Source organism: Zalophus californianus, chromosome 16 (genome assembly GCF_009762305.2).
Source record: "Zalophus californianus isolate mZalCal1 chromosome 16, mZalCal1.pri.v2, whole genome shotgun sequence".
NCBI lineage: Eukaryota > Metazoa > Chordata > Mammalia > Carnivora > Otariidae > Zalophus > Zalophus californianus.
The window spans coordinates 10,337,163-10,352,995 of NC_045610.1; the positions used below are offsets into that span (position 1 = coordinate 10,337,163).

The window sequence follows — 15,833 nt, forward strand, 5'->3', positions numbered from 1 at the left end:
CTGCACGTCCTCGGGGGCTCATCTCAAAATGGCACGCAAGCTTGGGAATGGGAGAAGCTGCAGCTAGATTGGCAAGTGGGTGTGCAGAGAAGGGCCCGCGTCCCCTCCTTCCACAGGCCAGTGAGACACCCGCCCTCCGCCCCCGCATGGGGAAGTGGGAGAAGGAGCTTCAGAGAAATGGCCAGTGTCGTCTGGGGGAACAGAACCCTGCAGATATTCGTCACCTCTAGATGGCTAATTGCTTTGGGATGCTTCGGATGGTCTCAACAAAAGCTCCAAAACAATAGCTGAATGAAGAACGAAAACCAGAGACTAACCTCATTTCTGAAGTGAGAAGGCACAGGACAAGAGAAGTGGGTGTTTGCCGGGTTGCTCAGAACGAGAACCCCGGGGAGCAGGGCCATGGTGCTAACCCTCAGCCAACAGAGCTCCCATCCATGGAAGACCTCACAATGATGAAAACCATGGACGTCTCTCTAGGTCTTTAAAAAACTCCACTCTTTTGGGTCTGGCATTTTGCATCTATCTTTACTAGAAGAACAATGCATTAAAAAAAGGGGGGGCGGTCTGCAGAACCACCGCACGACTTTAAATGACTACTGGCTGAAGGGAGGTGAGAACAAAAGTGGATATTGCAAGTCTCGGGACAGAAAACTAGAAATGGTACAATTGGCTGACACGACCCTGTTTTCTCAATTGATCAATTTTCCACGTTCACCTTGTGCTTGGAGCGCTCTGGCTAAAAATGGATCTGAAAACCCCATCCTGTGGCCCAGCCCCGGGGCCAGAGGAGCATCCCCCACCCCCGCCGGGTCCCCTAAGTGCTGGAAGGCCAGGTCCTGCAGCCCAGCCACCTTCGGTCCCTCTCCCTGGACCCGGCAGGGCCAGACGGGCCCCTAACACCACTTGTGTTTCTATGAGCAGGACACATGCTTCCCCTTCTAGAAGCATGCCCACTGGCAAAGAAAATGGTACCCAAGGAGCTTCTTTGAGTTATAAAAATAAATCGCACATGACCTTTCTTTTATAGGACATTTCTTTCCTTCTTTTTCCCCTAAAGGGAGCAGGCTCAGCGTAGGGCGAGGGGAAAGAACACCACCGCCACCACTGCGTAGACACTGCTTGGCCCAGAGCTGGATCACCTGACTCATTTACAGTAATCACTAAAAACGGCGTCAATAATGCTGAACACCCCCTCCAGGTATCCCAGGCACCTCAACTGCCTCTCCCACACAAACCCTGCAGTAAATTCCAGATTAAACACATCGACCGACAGCTCAACCCAACTCCTCCCCCACTGCAATGGAGAGCAAGGCAGAAGCTCCGGGGTAATGAAAACTCATCAGTTATGTCAACAAAGGACAGATGCGTGAAGCAACACAACGGGAGTACTTTCCATTTGGATATGTGCATCAGGAAGGAGTAAATTAAATTTGTTCAGACTGTGCCTCTAACTCCCATGTGAAAACAAAGGAGCCATGGGGGGAGGGGGCGCTTTACCAAACTGCCCAGCCCCAACCTGCGCTCACGGCCCCAACCTGGGGAGCGAGATCAAAGGCGGTCTCTCCTCTCAGGGGTTGTCAGGGGAACTCTGAAAATATACAGACTAGATCCCCGCTCCCATTGTTCCAGATGCTCTGATTCAACGGATGGGGCAGGCCAGGGGTGTGTGCTTTGAACCAGCTCCCTGGAAGGTTCTGACCTGGGGCCACAAAGGAGAACCCTCAGCAGGCGATGGGTGGCGGCTTGAGAAGGAGGGATGATCCCTCCGCAGAGCCCAGCAGCTGCCTCTCCCGAGGTGGTCTGGAGGGAGGGGCTAACACATGCCTCTTCTGGGACAGGGCCCGGGGCCACCGAGCAGCCATCCCGTAACTGCCAGTGACCGAGGACAGCGCAGCCCTTTGGTGCTGACGAGTCACCTGACGGCCCAGGGGAGCCACACCTTCATGGGCTACGCAACGTGCACCCATGTGCCCACCACGAACACCTGCCTGGGGTGCCCACTTGCACTTCTGAGCCCCCTCTCCCCCCCGCCCCCGGGGCTGTTCTGGCGGGAGCTCTGCTGTCGGCCCTTACAGGAGAGCAGACGTAGAGCCATCTCTGCCCACCCCCTCAGGGCTTGCTTCGGCCCTGCAAATGCAAAGGGCCTGATGGGGCACTAAAACCCAAGTCCAGAGTTGAAATAGTGTTTACACTTGCTGTCTGCCCAGGATCCCCAGACATACGCACCTCTTCGGCCTGAGTGTGCAAACACACGAAGACCTGGGTGGGCAAGTGAGGAACGTTCTGCACCGGGCTGAATGTGTGTGGGCTTTCACGAAGGGGAATGGGAATGAAGCGGGGGGGGGGGGGGGGGGGGGGGGGACGACACACAAAGGGAGGGGGCGACAGTGGCTGATGTCTCCCTTTCAGCACGGACACACAGATGCACACTCCGTCTGCGGACCACCCTGCGGGGGGACACTGCAGCCAGCCACCCAGGGGCTGCTTTGTATTCTCACACCTCTTCTCCTCCATCCAGAGATTCCAATCAGCGACAGCGAGATCTAAAAAAGCGTGATCAAGTTCTAGGTGTCACAACTGTTATCTAGCACGCAAGCACGTTTCCCCAAAAAGCAGGGCTTGTAGGTTTCCAGGCGGCGCGAGACCAAAATGTTTGTCTTTTTGCGTTTTGCTGTGTGTTTCTTTTTTGGAGGGGGTGGGTGGTGGCAAGGGCGGAGTTTTTCTAAAGGCAGGAACCCCGGTTTTTAGTGAAAAGACGACTGCTTTGGAAGTGCTGTTGGTGGTGGATCTCGGCAGCTCACGGGTGAAATTGCACCGCGTGACCCGAGATGTCCTACTGGGTTCTCGTGGAGGGAGCCTGGGCTGAAGGACGGAGGCCGGTGTGGGGAGCAAAGCTTCCCCAGCTGACGCTCAAAATGCATCTGGATTTAAAGCGGATCTGGGGCAGAACCCCGTTCCGTTTCTTGTTTGCGTGTTGGTCCCCCTGGATGGAGCGCTGTGGGCGGTGGTGGGTGGAGCAGGGCCTGTGGAAAGTGACCAGGTGCTTCGAGGACCAGCTGCAGGCCAGGGCGGGCGGCGTCTCTTGGGCCCTTGGGCTTTACGTCTCAAAGTACTTGTAGATCTGGGCCACGTACTGCATCACGCTCTGCCAGTCGGGCCGGTCTGTGTACAGCATCTCACTGAGCTCCTGCAGGAGAAAAGAACAGGTCACGCTGGGGACACCACAGACCGCCCCCACCTTCCCACAGAAGGCCTTGGCTCCAGGTTGGGGCTGGTGTTGCCTAGAAACCCTCTTCCACCTGCTTGGACAGAAAGTGTAGGCAACACTGAAGTGGTGTTAAATGTGATTTAAGTTAATAGAAAAGTGTTTTATTCCTATTTAATCAGGAGATGCCATCCCTTAAAATTTTTCTTAAAGATTTTGTTTATTTGAGAGAGGATAGTGAGAGAGAGCATGAGGGGGGGGGAGGGAGGGGCAGAGGGAGAGGGAGAAGCAGACTCCCCGCTGAACAGGCAGCCCGACGTGCGGCTGGGTCCCAGGACCCCGGGATCACAACCCAAGCTGAAGGGAGATGCTTAACCGATTGAGCCACCAGGGCATCCCGAGATACTGTCCCCTTTAAGAAACATTAAACATGACTTCCTGCCCCTTTTACCTTAATAACATGACAGCATTAAAAAAATTTCGTAAAGAGAAAGTCATCCCTAACTCCATTATCATAGGATGATTTCCATTTTTCTAAGTTATACTGGAATGTGCACCTATGTTCTCCACACTTCCATCATGTGGACATACGTATTAGTGTGTGCTCTGTGCTTTTATTTTATTATTTTTTTAAGGGGGGGTGGTGGGAGGGGCCGAAGGAGAGGGAGAGAGAGAATCTCAAGCAGGCTCCATACCCAGCGTTAAGCCTGATGGGGGGGGCTCGATCCCAGGAGCCTGACATCATGACCTGAGCCGAAATCGAGAGTCGGACGCTCAAGTGACTGAGCCGCCCAGGCGCCCCTCTGTGCTTTTCCACTTAACGTTTTCCATACACAACTTCACAAGCTGCTGTGATGTGTCTCTGGCTGTCATGGTAGGTAAGGCTCACAGTCCAAGGAGTGGCTGCCCCACAGTTGACATGACAACTAATGCGACATGTAGCCTGTGTTCACTTCTTCACTTTCATTACACACACTTTCTGCAAAGTTACAGACTTTGCAGAAAGCATCGTCGTGGCGTGTTGTTGAATTCGTGGCTTGAGATGAACTCTCATGAGTGGGATGACCACAAAAGCCCTGAACCAACGGAACATGCAAACACTGTCTTATCAGAATTCAGTGTTAGATGGGGCGCCTGGGTGGCTCAGCCAGCTAAGCGTCCGCCTTCGGCTCAGGTCATGATGCCAGGGTCCTGGGATCGAGCCCCACATCGGGCTCCCTGCTCAGCAGAGAGCCTGCTTCTCCCTCTCCCTCTGCCTGCTGCTCTGCCTACTTGCGCTCTCTATCTCTCTGTCAAATAAATAAATAAATAATATCTTTAAAAAAAAAAAAGAATTAAGTGTTAGACCATTTAACGTTTGTTGTTGTTGCTCTTTCTCCCCTAGTTTCCTAGGCGATCAGCAATGAGACAGTAGAGACCAGAGCGTGACAGGCAGGAGGGCTGGCTGCTCTCTATCAAGCAGCCAGTCAACTGTTCCCAAAACGTCTGCCGCTGAATGTATTAAATAATTCACTTGGGGGTTGAATTTGGATTCTTTTGTGTTCACGAGAGAACAGTAGGAAAGGACTCTGATGTAAAGCCAGGAGCAGGGATGCGGTGGAAAAGCAAGGTTGAACTTACTTAGCATATCTGTTCTTGGATGGTGACAGAAATGAGACCTGTAACCGGCCATTTATTTTGTTTCCACGACACCTAAATATCTTTTACGAGTTTTGCTTCTTGACTGTGCTAAAAAAAAATGACCAGCCTATCACTGGCAAGGATGTGTCTTCTGTCTCAGAGAGGACACGGGAGTCCGATCAATATTCACAGCTCTGCTCAGACTACCTCATCAGGTGCCTGAATCTGACAGTAGTAACATTAAAACTATTTTGGTCCATTGTCAACACACACATTTGAAGAAATATTGTAGCATGTTTCAGGAGAAGGGAGAGTATGCTGCCTGACCCCAAATCTGAGGCTGCATGACATTTATTTGTATTAGTAGCTGAAAACCTTTCAAGATAGAAAGAACCAGGCCCAGATGGTTTCACTGGAAAATTCTGCCAAATACTCAAGGAAGAAATAATACCAATTCTACACATTCTCTTCCAGGAAATAGAAGAGGAGGCACACTTCCTCACTCATTCTGTGAAGCCAGCATCGCCCTAATACCAAAGCAGACAGAAACATGACGAGAAAGCTACCCACTTCCCACATGGACACAGACACAAAAATCCTTAACAAATATTAGCAAATTGAATCATGATCAAGTGGGGTCCATGTCAGGAATGCAACACAGGCTCAACATCCATCAGTGTTATTCATATGAACAGACTTAATAAGAAAAATCATATGATATTATCAACAGATGCAGAAAAAGCATTTACACACATACCTTGAAGATATTTGTGGGTTCGGTTCCAGACCACCACAATAAAGCCAACACAGCATATATAAGTCAAATGAATTTTTTGAGTTTCCAGTGCATAAAACTTACGTTTTCACTATACGGTAGTCTAATATGTCTGCAACAGCATATGTCTAAAAAAGCCCAACAAGGTACATTTGACTCTCACACAACACAAGCTTGAACCGTGTGGATCCACTTATGTGTGGGGTTTTTTTTGGATAAATAGAGTATGGTACTATATGTATATTTTCTCTTCCTTATGATTTTCTTAATAACATATTTTTCCCTGGGCGCCTGGGTGGCTCAGTCGGTTAAGCATCTGCCTTCGGCTCAGGTCATGATCCTGGGGTCGTGGGATCGAGTTCCGCACTGGGCTCCCTGGAAGGCTGCTTCTCCCTCTGCCTCTGCCTCTCTCTCTCTGCCTCTCATGAATAAATAAATTTTAAAAATCTTAAAAAAAATTAAAAAACACATGTTTTTCCTCTACCTTACTTTAAGAATACCGTATGTAATATACGAAGCATAAAAAATATTTATTAATCGATTGTTTACATTATCAGTAAAGCTTCTGCTCAACAGTAGGATATTAGCAAAGTTTCTGGGGAGTCAAAAGTTATACAGAGATTTTTCGACTGCCTGTGGGGGGGGGGGGGTTGGTGCCCCCAGCCTCTGTGCGACAAGGTCAACTGTACATTCCTTAATTAAAAAATATTTTCTTGCTAAAAAAATACTAACCATCATTTAAGCTTTCAGCAAGGTGTAATCACTGATGACAGAGCACTATCACAAATACAATATAATTATAAATAATAATTCTAAGAATTACCAAAATGTGACACAGAGACACAAAGTGAACATGTGCTGTTGGCAAAATGGAGGTGATAGACTTGCTTGATGCAGGATTGTCACAGAAAAAATGTAGTATCCGTGAAGCTCAATACAGTGAAACACAAGTGAGGTAGGCCTGTTTACAAAATTCCACAACTATTCATGATAAAAACTCCCCCAAAGCTAGAAAAATAGAAGGGTATTTCTTTTACTTAATAAAAGATAACATACAAAAACCAACAGCTGACCTCAAACTTAATGGTGAGGGACTGCACACTTTCCCACTAAGATCAGGAGACAAGAACAAGGCAAGCATGTGTTCTCTCATCTTTCCCACTCAACACTGTACCCGAAGTTCTAGCTAATGCAATAAGGCAAGAAAAAGAAACAAAAGGCATACAGATTGGAAAGGCAGGACTAAACCTGTCTTTATTTGCAGAGGACATGATTGTCTATGTAAAGAACTCCAGGCTACCAAAAAACCCACTGGAACTAATATGCAAGTCTAGCAAGATCTCAGTCAATAGTTTTCCCATTATATGCCAGCAGCGAGTAACAGACATGGGAAACCAAACCAAACCATTTAAATGGCATTAAATTTTAAAAAAGGATATATATGCAGAAAACTTGTTTATAAAACACTATATGCAGAAAACTACAAAGCAATGATGGAAAAAATCAAGAAGCTCTAAATAAATGGAGAGTATTGTATGTTCATGGATAGGAAGACTGAGTATTGACAAAAATGTCAATTCTTCCCAATCTGATCTATGGATACAACACAATCCCAATCAAAGTCCCAGCAGGGCTTTTTTTTTGGGGGGGGGTAGATATTGACAAACTGATCTAAAATTTATAAAGCAAAGGTACTAGGACAACCAAAGAAATTCTAAAAAGAAGAATAAGGTTGGAAGACTTGATTTCATGATCAAGTTGTATGAATCAGGACAGTGTGGTACTGACCAAGTGACAGATGCTCAGATCATGTTATATCTATTTTACCACAATAAGAATAATTGAAAAAAAAAAAAAGAAATAAGGCTTCCTGCCCTTGGGAGCTCATGGTCTTGCGGGGGATGGAGATTAAATCCTATAATCAGGGCGCCTGGGTGGCTCAGTCGTTAAGCGTCTGCCTTCGGCTCAGGTCATGATCCCAGGGTCCTGGGATCGAGTCCCGCATCGGGCTCCCTGCTCCTTGGGAGCCTGCTTCTCCCTCTGCTTCTCTCCCTCTCTCTCTCCCTCTGTCCCTCATGAATAAATAAATAAAATATTAAAAAAAAATCCTATAATCAGATAAATTACAATGTAATGCTGCATGAGCTATATAGTACTATGAGTAAATTGTGCATTAAGAGCCCAAAAGGTAGGCATGGCTGTCTTGGATGCAGGGTCATGAAGGAGGTACGATGTGGGCTCTGGAGAAGGCCGGCCTGCTTGACTCTTGCCTTTGCTAATCACTAATGTGTGACCTTTTACGGAACTGCACCTGCGTCAGTGTCCCACCTACAGGAGCATCTGTCTCCACAGGATTCCTGAGAGGGCTCAATGAGTCAACACATGGAAAATGACTGGGGGCGCCTGGGTGGCTCAGTTGGTTAAGTGTCCGACTCCTAATTTCAGCTCAGGTCATGATCTCAGGGTTGCAAGATTAAGTCCTGTGTCAGGCTCTGCGCTCAGCACGGAGTCTGCTTCTCTCTTTCTCCCTCTCCCTCTTCCCCTCCCCCTGCTTACGTGTGCTCGCTCTCTCTAAATAAATAAATAAAATCTTAAAAAACAACAAAAAAAGAAAATGCTTGGCGCATAGTCAACATGAAAAAATATTTTTCATACTATTAAACTCAAATCAACTCTAAGTAGCCTTCATAAAGTTTGTACTGCAGAACAGGCTCAGTTACGCCTAAGGAATCATTCTGATATCCTCTTAAAATCCAGAGTTGTAAAGACCTCCCCGTCCTGATCTCTGTGTGTAGTGACTGTTCGGGTGGCTTACCCCACAGGCAACACCCTCACAGACCATATGATTCAGCACGAGGGTCTTCCCTTCACCAGGACAGAAACACCTCAATGCTCGGAGGACACACATTCTGGCTGTTCTTCCGGTAACGGCCATGATGGCACCGACAGGTGCCATCTTTAACCAATTCTTTCTGTGAGGAGTTGCTCACACTTGTGATATGATGGGCTAAACCTCTCTGTCCCACTGTGGCTGAAAAGGAATGCATTCTAAAATTGGGAGAACATGTCAAGCTTTCATTTAAAAAATAATCTCATCCTTGCTAATATGCCACACCCAGAAACCTGTATTTCCTTGGAACTACCACTGTAAGTGAATTTTTTCCCCCTCACTAATTTTACAATAGACTTTGATCAAAGACCTGGGGTTATTACTGCTGCCAGTTCTGACTGTATATATTTTATAAGTATCATGTGTAATCAAGAACTATTTTTCAGTCCACATCAAGGTACGGCAAAGCAAATTTCATAATGCAGGAAGTTTCTGTTTTGTTGATGGCACAAGCTAGTTAAATTGCTCACAAACATCCCTAAATGCTTTTGAGATTAATTATTATGCTTGTCAGTATCTCCTCACAGACATCTGTAAATATGAAACTGCTGGCTCTGACAATTGGTTCAACAAGATGATCTCATTCCTAGCTTTCACGAAGTCCTGCCTTATGTCAGATAAACTTTAGGGAAAAAACGTTAAATTAAAAAAGAAGCAAATTTTAGCTGTAACACGACAAAGAAAAACATATTCTGTGTATACCATCGTCTAACAAGTTCTCATTTTTTTCTTGGATTCCTTACGTTAATTATCTGTTGTTACTTGTTAGCTGTTCAGTGTTTCAGAAGGGAAGATAAATCAGGTTCTTTTTACCCCATCTTGGCCAGACATGTGTGTCACCTCCTTTCTAAATTCTCTAGCCTCTTATTTATGTGACAGGGACATCTGTTTCTTAAAAAGTTTCATAGAATTTGGACTTACTGGGATTTTTTGCGTGCATGACTACATTTTTAAACAATGAAGTCGATTTCTTTAATGGGTAAGGTTCTATTTCGTTTTGAGTGAGTTTTGGAGAAATACTTACGTTTAGTATTTGAAGAAATATATTTACATTTCTTTAGAAGATTGCTCATTCTGTTTTAAACATATTGGTGTAACACTGTTCATAGTACCGACGTCTCTATGACAGCTGGACTTTTGCTTTTTCATTTCTCAGATTCCCCACATCCTCTGAGGGTTACAGACCTGTGGCTCACTGTGCCTTCATTTGGATTTTCCCAATCACTCATGAGACTGAACGTCTTTTTAAATGTTTATGAGCCACTCATGGTTTGCCTATTCTAGCCTTTGATAATTTTCTACTAAGTTGTGTTTTTATTATTAGTTAGTAGAAATTATTTATAGATTATCTGTCTTCTCTTTACTTTTTATGCAGTTCTGTTATGATGTGTCTGGATAGGTATTTTGCGTGATTCATCTTGTTTGAGGTTCATTAAGAATCTATGGTCTTTCATCATTCTGGAAAAATTTCAGGCACCATTTCTTCAAATATTCTCTCTCCCATTCTTTCTTTCCTCTTCTTCTGGAATTCCCATTGGCCATGGGACTTAGAAATTGTCTGATTTTATCTTCCATTCGCTTAAGCTCTGCAACAGACACTATCAGTTGGTTAATCTAATAGTCATTCCGAACCTCTCTATCCCTTGTAGGCTTCCCACTAAAGAAAATGGAGAATATAAATTGCTTACTTTCTCAAATTCCCTTGCAGCTGGGGTGACCACGTAACAGAGTACTGCCAATGAACTGAGGGGCTCTGGGAAGCCTTTTGATTTCCTTATCAAAGGGGGAAGATAGGGGGCGCCTGGGTGGCTCAGTCGTTAGGCGTCCGCCTTCGGCTCAGGTCATGATCCCAGGGTCCTGGGATCGAGCCCCACATCGGGCTCCCTGCTCCACGGAAAGCCTGCTTCTCCCTCTCCCACTCCCCCCGCTTGTGTTCCCTCTCTCACTTTGTCTCTCTCTCTGAAAAAAAAAAGGGGGGGGGGAAGATATGAGGCACTTGTTCTATCCTTTCCCCCTCCTTCCTGTCCAGCAGATGGGAGTGATGTCTGGAGCATGGCAGCCATGTTCAACCACAGAGGACATGGGGACAAAGAGCCAACAGATTAAAGATGGTGGAGTGTAGATAGGACACACTCTGGAGTCCTTGATTACAATACTGAACAGTGAACCAATCCTGAAACTACTTCTGGACTTCTCATTAAAAAAAATAAAATTAACAGCTTTATGGTTTAAGCAGCTGTTAGTTGGGTTTTCCATTTCTTGAATTTGTCTTTTATTTATTTATTTATTTGAGAGAGAGAATGAGATAGAGAGAGAGAACATGAGAGGGGGGAGGGTCAGAGGGAGAAGCAGACTCCCTCCCGAGCAGGGAGCCTGATGCGGGACTCGATCCCGGGACTCCAGGATCATGACCTGAGCCGAAGGCAGTCGCTTAACCAACTGAGCCACCCAGGCGCCCTTGAATTTGTCTTTTTTTAAAAAAGATTTTATTTATGTATTTGAGAGAGAGTGAGAGAGAGCACACACATGTACCTGAGTGTATGTGGGGGTGTGTGTGGGGGGGGTAAGGGCAGAGGGGGTCTCATGACCTGAGTCAAAATCAAGAGTTGAACGCCCAACAGACTGAACCACCCAGGCATCCCCCCATTTCTTGAATCTCAATACATACTAATACAATTCCTCTATTATACTTTCCACTTTTTAAATGTCTGTTTCATGTTCTGAATAACGTCCTTAGTTCTGTTTTCCAGCTCAGTAGTTCTCTCTTCTGCTATCAGTTTTTCAATCCAAGGGGCTTTTTTAATTTCTAATTTTTATTTCTACTAGTTTCATTTGATTCTTTTTCCAAATCTTTTTTTTTTATTTTATTATTTTTTTTTTTTAAAGATTTTATTTATTTATTTGACAGAGACAGACACAGCGAGAGAGGGAACACAAGCAGGGGGAGTGGGAGAGGGAGAAGCAGGCTTCCCACGGAGCAGGGAGCCCGATGTGGGGCTCGATCCCAGGACCCTGGGATCCTGACCTGAGCTGAAGGCAGACGCCCAACGACTGAGCCACCCAGGCGCCCCAAATCTTTTTTTTTTAATAGTACCCCGGTCCTTATGATTTTTATTTCCTCTTTTACCTCTTTAATATGTTTAAACATAGTCTTTTGTAGTCTCTTTCTTATTATTTTATTATCCCACATTCTGGTAGCTGATCCTCTTTTTGCTCTATCTGCTGATTAGGTCAATTAGATAATTTTCTTGAGTGTTTTGTAATTTTGGATTGTGAATGTATTTTCAGTGGCCATTGTACCACTGAAGCTATGTGCCTCACACAGTATAAACTAGGGACTTCTTGCAGCACAGATATAAATTTGAACTCCAAACCTCATCTGGCCCAGTTTTCTTTTCTTGCAGATTTTCCTTTATTTGGACACACACACACACACACACACACACACACACACACACACACACACAATCCAAGGTGGAAACCAAGCTTCCATATCACTTCCCTTGACTGGCAGGTAGAGTTGTTTATTTTCCCCTTCACTAAGAAGAACATCATTTTGTGACCTTGGGTTTTGTGCAAGGGTCTCAGTACTAATGTTCTGTTTAAGGGAGCTCAGCACCTTGTCTCTTGTTCTTGTGTGGGCATTAAATAAAACCTATACCCATTAGGGAGCCTTTTACTATGAGCCCTCTGCCAGCACTCCCAGACCCACTTCTGAGGCTTGCCAGTCTTGGTTTATGCCTCGTGGCTCTGGTTTTCACTTCCCTTTGAATTTCTGACATCTGGCCATTTCCCATTCTTTCTTCTGACCACATCTATGTGTTGGTATTTTTATAATTACATTTTATCCAGATTTCTAGGTGACTTGAACAACAGAGCTTTAATAATTCAGTCCAACGTGCTTCCAGATATGAAATTTATCCACAATGAAATCTCTGAAAAAACTCTAAATCATATGTGGTTAGACTAACTGAATTGAAAAAAACTTTTTTTTTTTTTTTTTTTTTTGAAGTAGGCTCCACACCCAGTGCATAGCCCAATGTGGGGCTTGAACTCACAACCCTGAGAATTGAGACCTGAGCTGAGATCAAGAGTCAGATGCTGAACCGACTGAGCCACCCAGGTGCCCCAATAATATTTTCATATTTGGGATCACGAGTAACAGATCTTTAGCAAATGGATTTTAATGTTCTGTAAGAAACTGTTCAGTAGATGGCATAAAGTTCTTTCTCCTATAAGTAGAATAAGGTGTCACAAGGATATAAAATAGGATACTTACCAGGCTGGGTTTGATGCCTACACTTTCGGCTGCTTCAAATGCCAACAAGAGATTCCTTTTCTAGGTAAGAAGGACAGAGACTGGAATTATCAACTAAAAACACATAGCTTTTGAAAAAAATAAAAATAAATATAAAAATGTATAGTTTTTGCCAGGAAAGAACACTACATGACACTCCGATATAGATGAGCTACCATTATAAAACACTTAAAATTTTAAGTCAAATATGCAAACAGCGTTTCAGTCCAAGGAAGAAAACAACTGACAGGTTAAATAATTAAAATGACATTACCGATTGATTCCTGACTATCAGAGATAAATATTTGTTCAGTTACTTTTTACTTTGCCACAATTTACGACCTGCGCATTCTGTTGTGTGTCAAGAGTTGTTTTATCACGGTGCTATATATCCCGTTTCCTCCTAGAATTCTAAAGGCACCATTCCACATTTAGCCCGAATTTGCAGCTTCTTCTTGAGACTCTTTCTGGCTCTTTGGATGTTTCCTCACCTGCATGAACTTAAGGATCACTTAATCCTGCCTCCTTCCCTCCACAGTTCACTTGAGAGTCATTAGGATAACATCAAAATTTAATTAGATTGGTATATTAAGTTTAATCAAGAGAGTCATGTTCCTGTAAGTAGTATTCACGTTTTATGTTCCCCAGTAGAATTTCATGATTTTATGCATTTGGATTTTATGCATTTGGATTTGATACATAATTTTATCCCTTTTTCCATTTCCGCATAGCCTCCGCCCTCTGTCCTTGGGTGCACATCTGCTTCCTGAAGGTGGGTGGGCCCTGCCCTGAGACTGAAGCAAACTCTCTGCTCTAGGCACCAGGTCATGGAAAAAGAGAAAGACAAGGCTGTGCATGTTTTCTCCCAGGCTGTGGTCGAGGCCTGTGAAAGCTGTTGATCTGTGGTCATCTCGCCCAAGCCACCAACCCTCTTCCTCCAAATTAAGGGAAATTTATGGGCATGAACTAGAAACCTTATGCTTGTTTCCATACCACTGCTTTCTGTTCTGCTGAGACAGGAGCTCTAAGTTGGCTCCTGGCTTCCTTTAATTGAGCCCAAACTTGTGGCAGCCGTCTCTTATTTTGTGCTTATTTTAAAGTCCCTTTTGATTAGTTTTGAGGGGGAAGGGGGCTTGTAAGCCAGTTTTTCGGCTACCATTATTCTAGAAGTCATAGCATTTGATAGGCAATGCCAACTTGTTTTCTAAAATGCTACACCTGGGACACCTGGCTGGCTCAGTTGGTGGAGCATGGGACTCTTAATCTCAGGGTTGTGAGTTCGAGCCCCATACTGGGCATGGAGCCTACTTTAAAAAAAAAAAAAAAAACGGAAGGCTGCACCAATTTTCAATTCCAGCAATAGTGTGTAAGTGTCCATTTTCTCACACTTTTACCTGCATAGACTATTATGACCAAGCACTGTTATCTAATTCTTTCACTGCAACGGTGTCAGGCTCCCGCGAGGCCAGGGGGTGGGGGGTGGAGAAAGCTGCCACTTACAGGGAGCAGGGGGGAGTGTGCCCAGGGAGGAACCGAGAGGTTCCCAGAGCCCTTCCAGCCCCAGGATAGCGTCAGCCCCTGGTAGAGATCTTGGTGCTGGCCCCACTAACAGCGCATCTCACCTAAAACTGACAGCAGAAAGCATCCCACGTCCAGAAAATTTCTCCTCTCATGTTAAAATTTTGTTTCAGACACTGACACGAAAACACTCCGTTCTATCACATGAATCTGAGTAGCCTACATGGAAGTTTCATGGGCTGACAGATAAATACGCTTTCTGTTGAAAAAAATGCCCAAACCTTCCACTGACTGTAACTCACGTCTCTTTAATGTCTTCCAAGACGTCCTTGTTAGTTTTATCAGAAATTCCCTATTTAACACTGATGTCCAACCGACTTGGTTTCATTACATCCGTCTGGGTAGATGGAACAGCTCATGATTTCTGAACTTCCCGGGCTATCATTAATCTCACAGACCCACAGCCTTCCACAATCTGACCTGGGTGCTCCCTGAAAATAGCATCCTAGATTAGGGGGAAGACATTCAACCCTACATGTAGAGACCACGGGCCCCTGTACCACAAGGACAACGGGAAGTGAGTAAACGGTGGCGTCTGGGTGTTGCATGTTTCCAAATGTGCAGCCAGTGACCAGGGCAGCTGGGCCGTGTGGTGTGTGGGAACCATGGCCACCCATGGCAAGACAACACACTTTCATAAGGAAGCAGTGCTCATGATTCAACGTGTGAAAGCAAACACTTTTAGGTTCGTTATTTTCCAACAGATCCAGAGTGATCTGAGGACGAAGAGCCTAGGTATGCTTTGCATAGGAGCAGACAAACCTTTCACACCTTCAGGAAGATTCCTGTTTTAGATAGGGTGTGCATAAGTGCAGAGACTTCTATTTACGACAGTTTTAGTGAGGTCCTCCGATGATTCTGAATTGTTTTATGCCCACTCTTGACTCAATTATCTTCATAATATCACATGGAAAAGACAGAGGCTGCAAAAAGCGAAGAGAAGGGACACGGAGGTCACTGCTGGAGGTGGGCTCTGCTGCGAGGGGCTTGATGCACAGGCTGCGGGTACCCCACACGGCCCTAGCTTGTCTCCCCTCCTCTCTGGCTGCTCCACTCTGGTTCCCTTTGCTGGGTCATCCTCTCCCTAGACGACAAGCACTGGAGTCAAGGTTCCTTAGCCTTCTCTCCATGCCTCTGTGATATTGTGATTTATAGCAAGAAATATACATTTGGTCTTTGTCCACGGTTCCTGGCACAGGGCTCCTAAAACCCTTATCATTTCCCATATAAGAGCCACAGAGGCATCTTTTGTTACAATCTCTGGTTTTTGTCCTCAGTTCCAGAAATGGCTTCAGAACAACAAAGTTGAAATAGATGTCTCCTGTTACTCGTAACAAACCTCTTTCTTTTTTTAAAAAGATTGCAACATCTTTTTTTTTTTTTTTTAAAGATTTTATTTACTTATTTGAGAGAGAGAGAGAAGAGACAGTGAGAGTACAAGTGGACTCGACCCCAGGACCCTGGG

The 15,833-nt window shown here is 45.1% G+C and overlaps 1 protein-coding gene across 2 annotated transcripts in view; it reads right to left on the minus strand.

Annotated features, from left to right (window-relative positions):
* Nucleotides 1–2,345: 2,345 nt before the first annotated feature.
* Nucleotides 2,346–15,833, minus strand: part of SPECC1 (sperm antigen with calponin homology and coiled-coil domains 1) — a 200,088-nt gene continuing 186,600 nt past the window's right edge. For both annotated transcript variants that reach the window (XM_035724673.1, XM_027624697.2), the window contains 2 exons: nt 12,773–12,832; nt 2,346–3,190 (listed from right to left, as the gene is read on the minus strand). In XM_035724673.1, the coding sequence (XP_035580566.1) occupies nt 3,101–3,190; nt 12,773–12,832 (150 nt within the window). In that variant the 3' untranslated portion in view covers nt 2,346–3,100. The remainder of the gene's footprint in view (nt 3,191–12,772; nt 12,833–15,833) is intronic.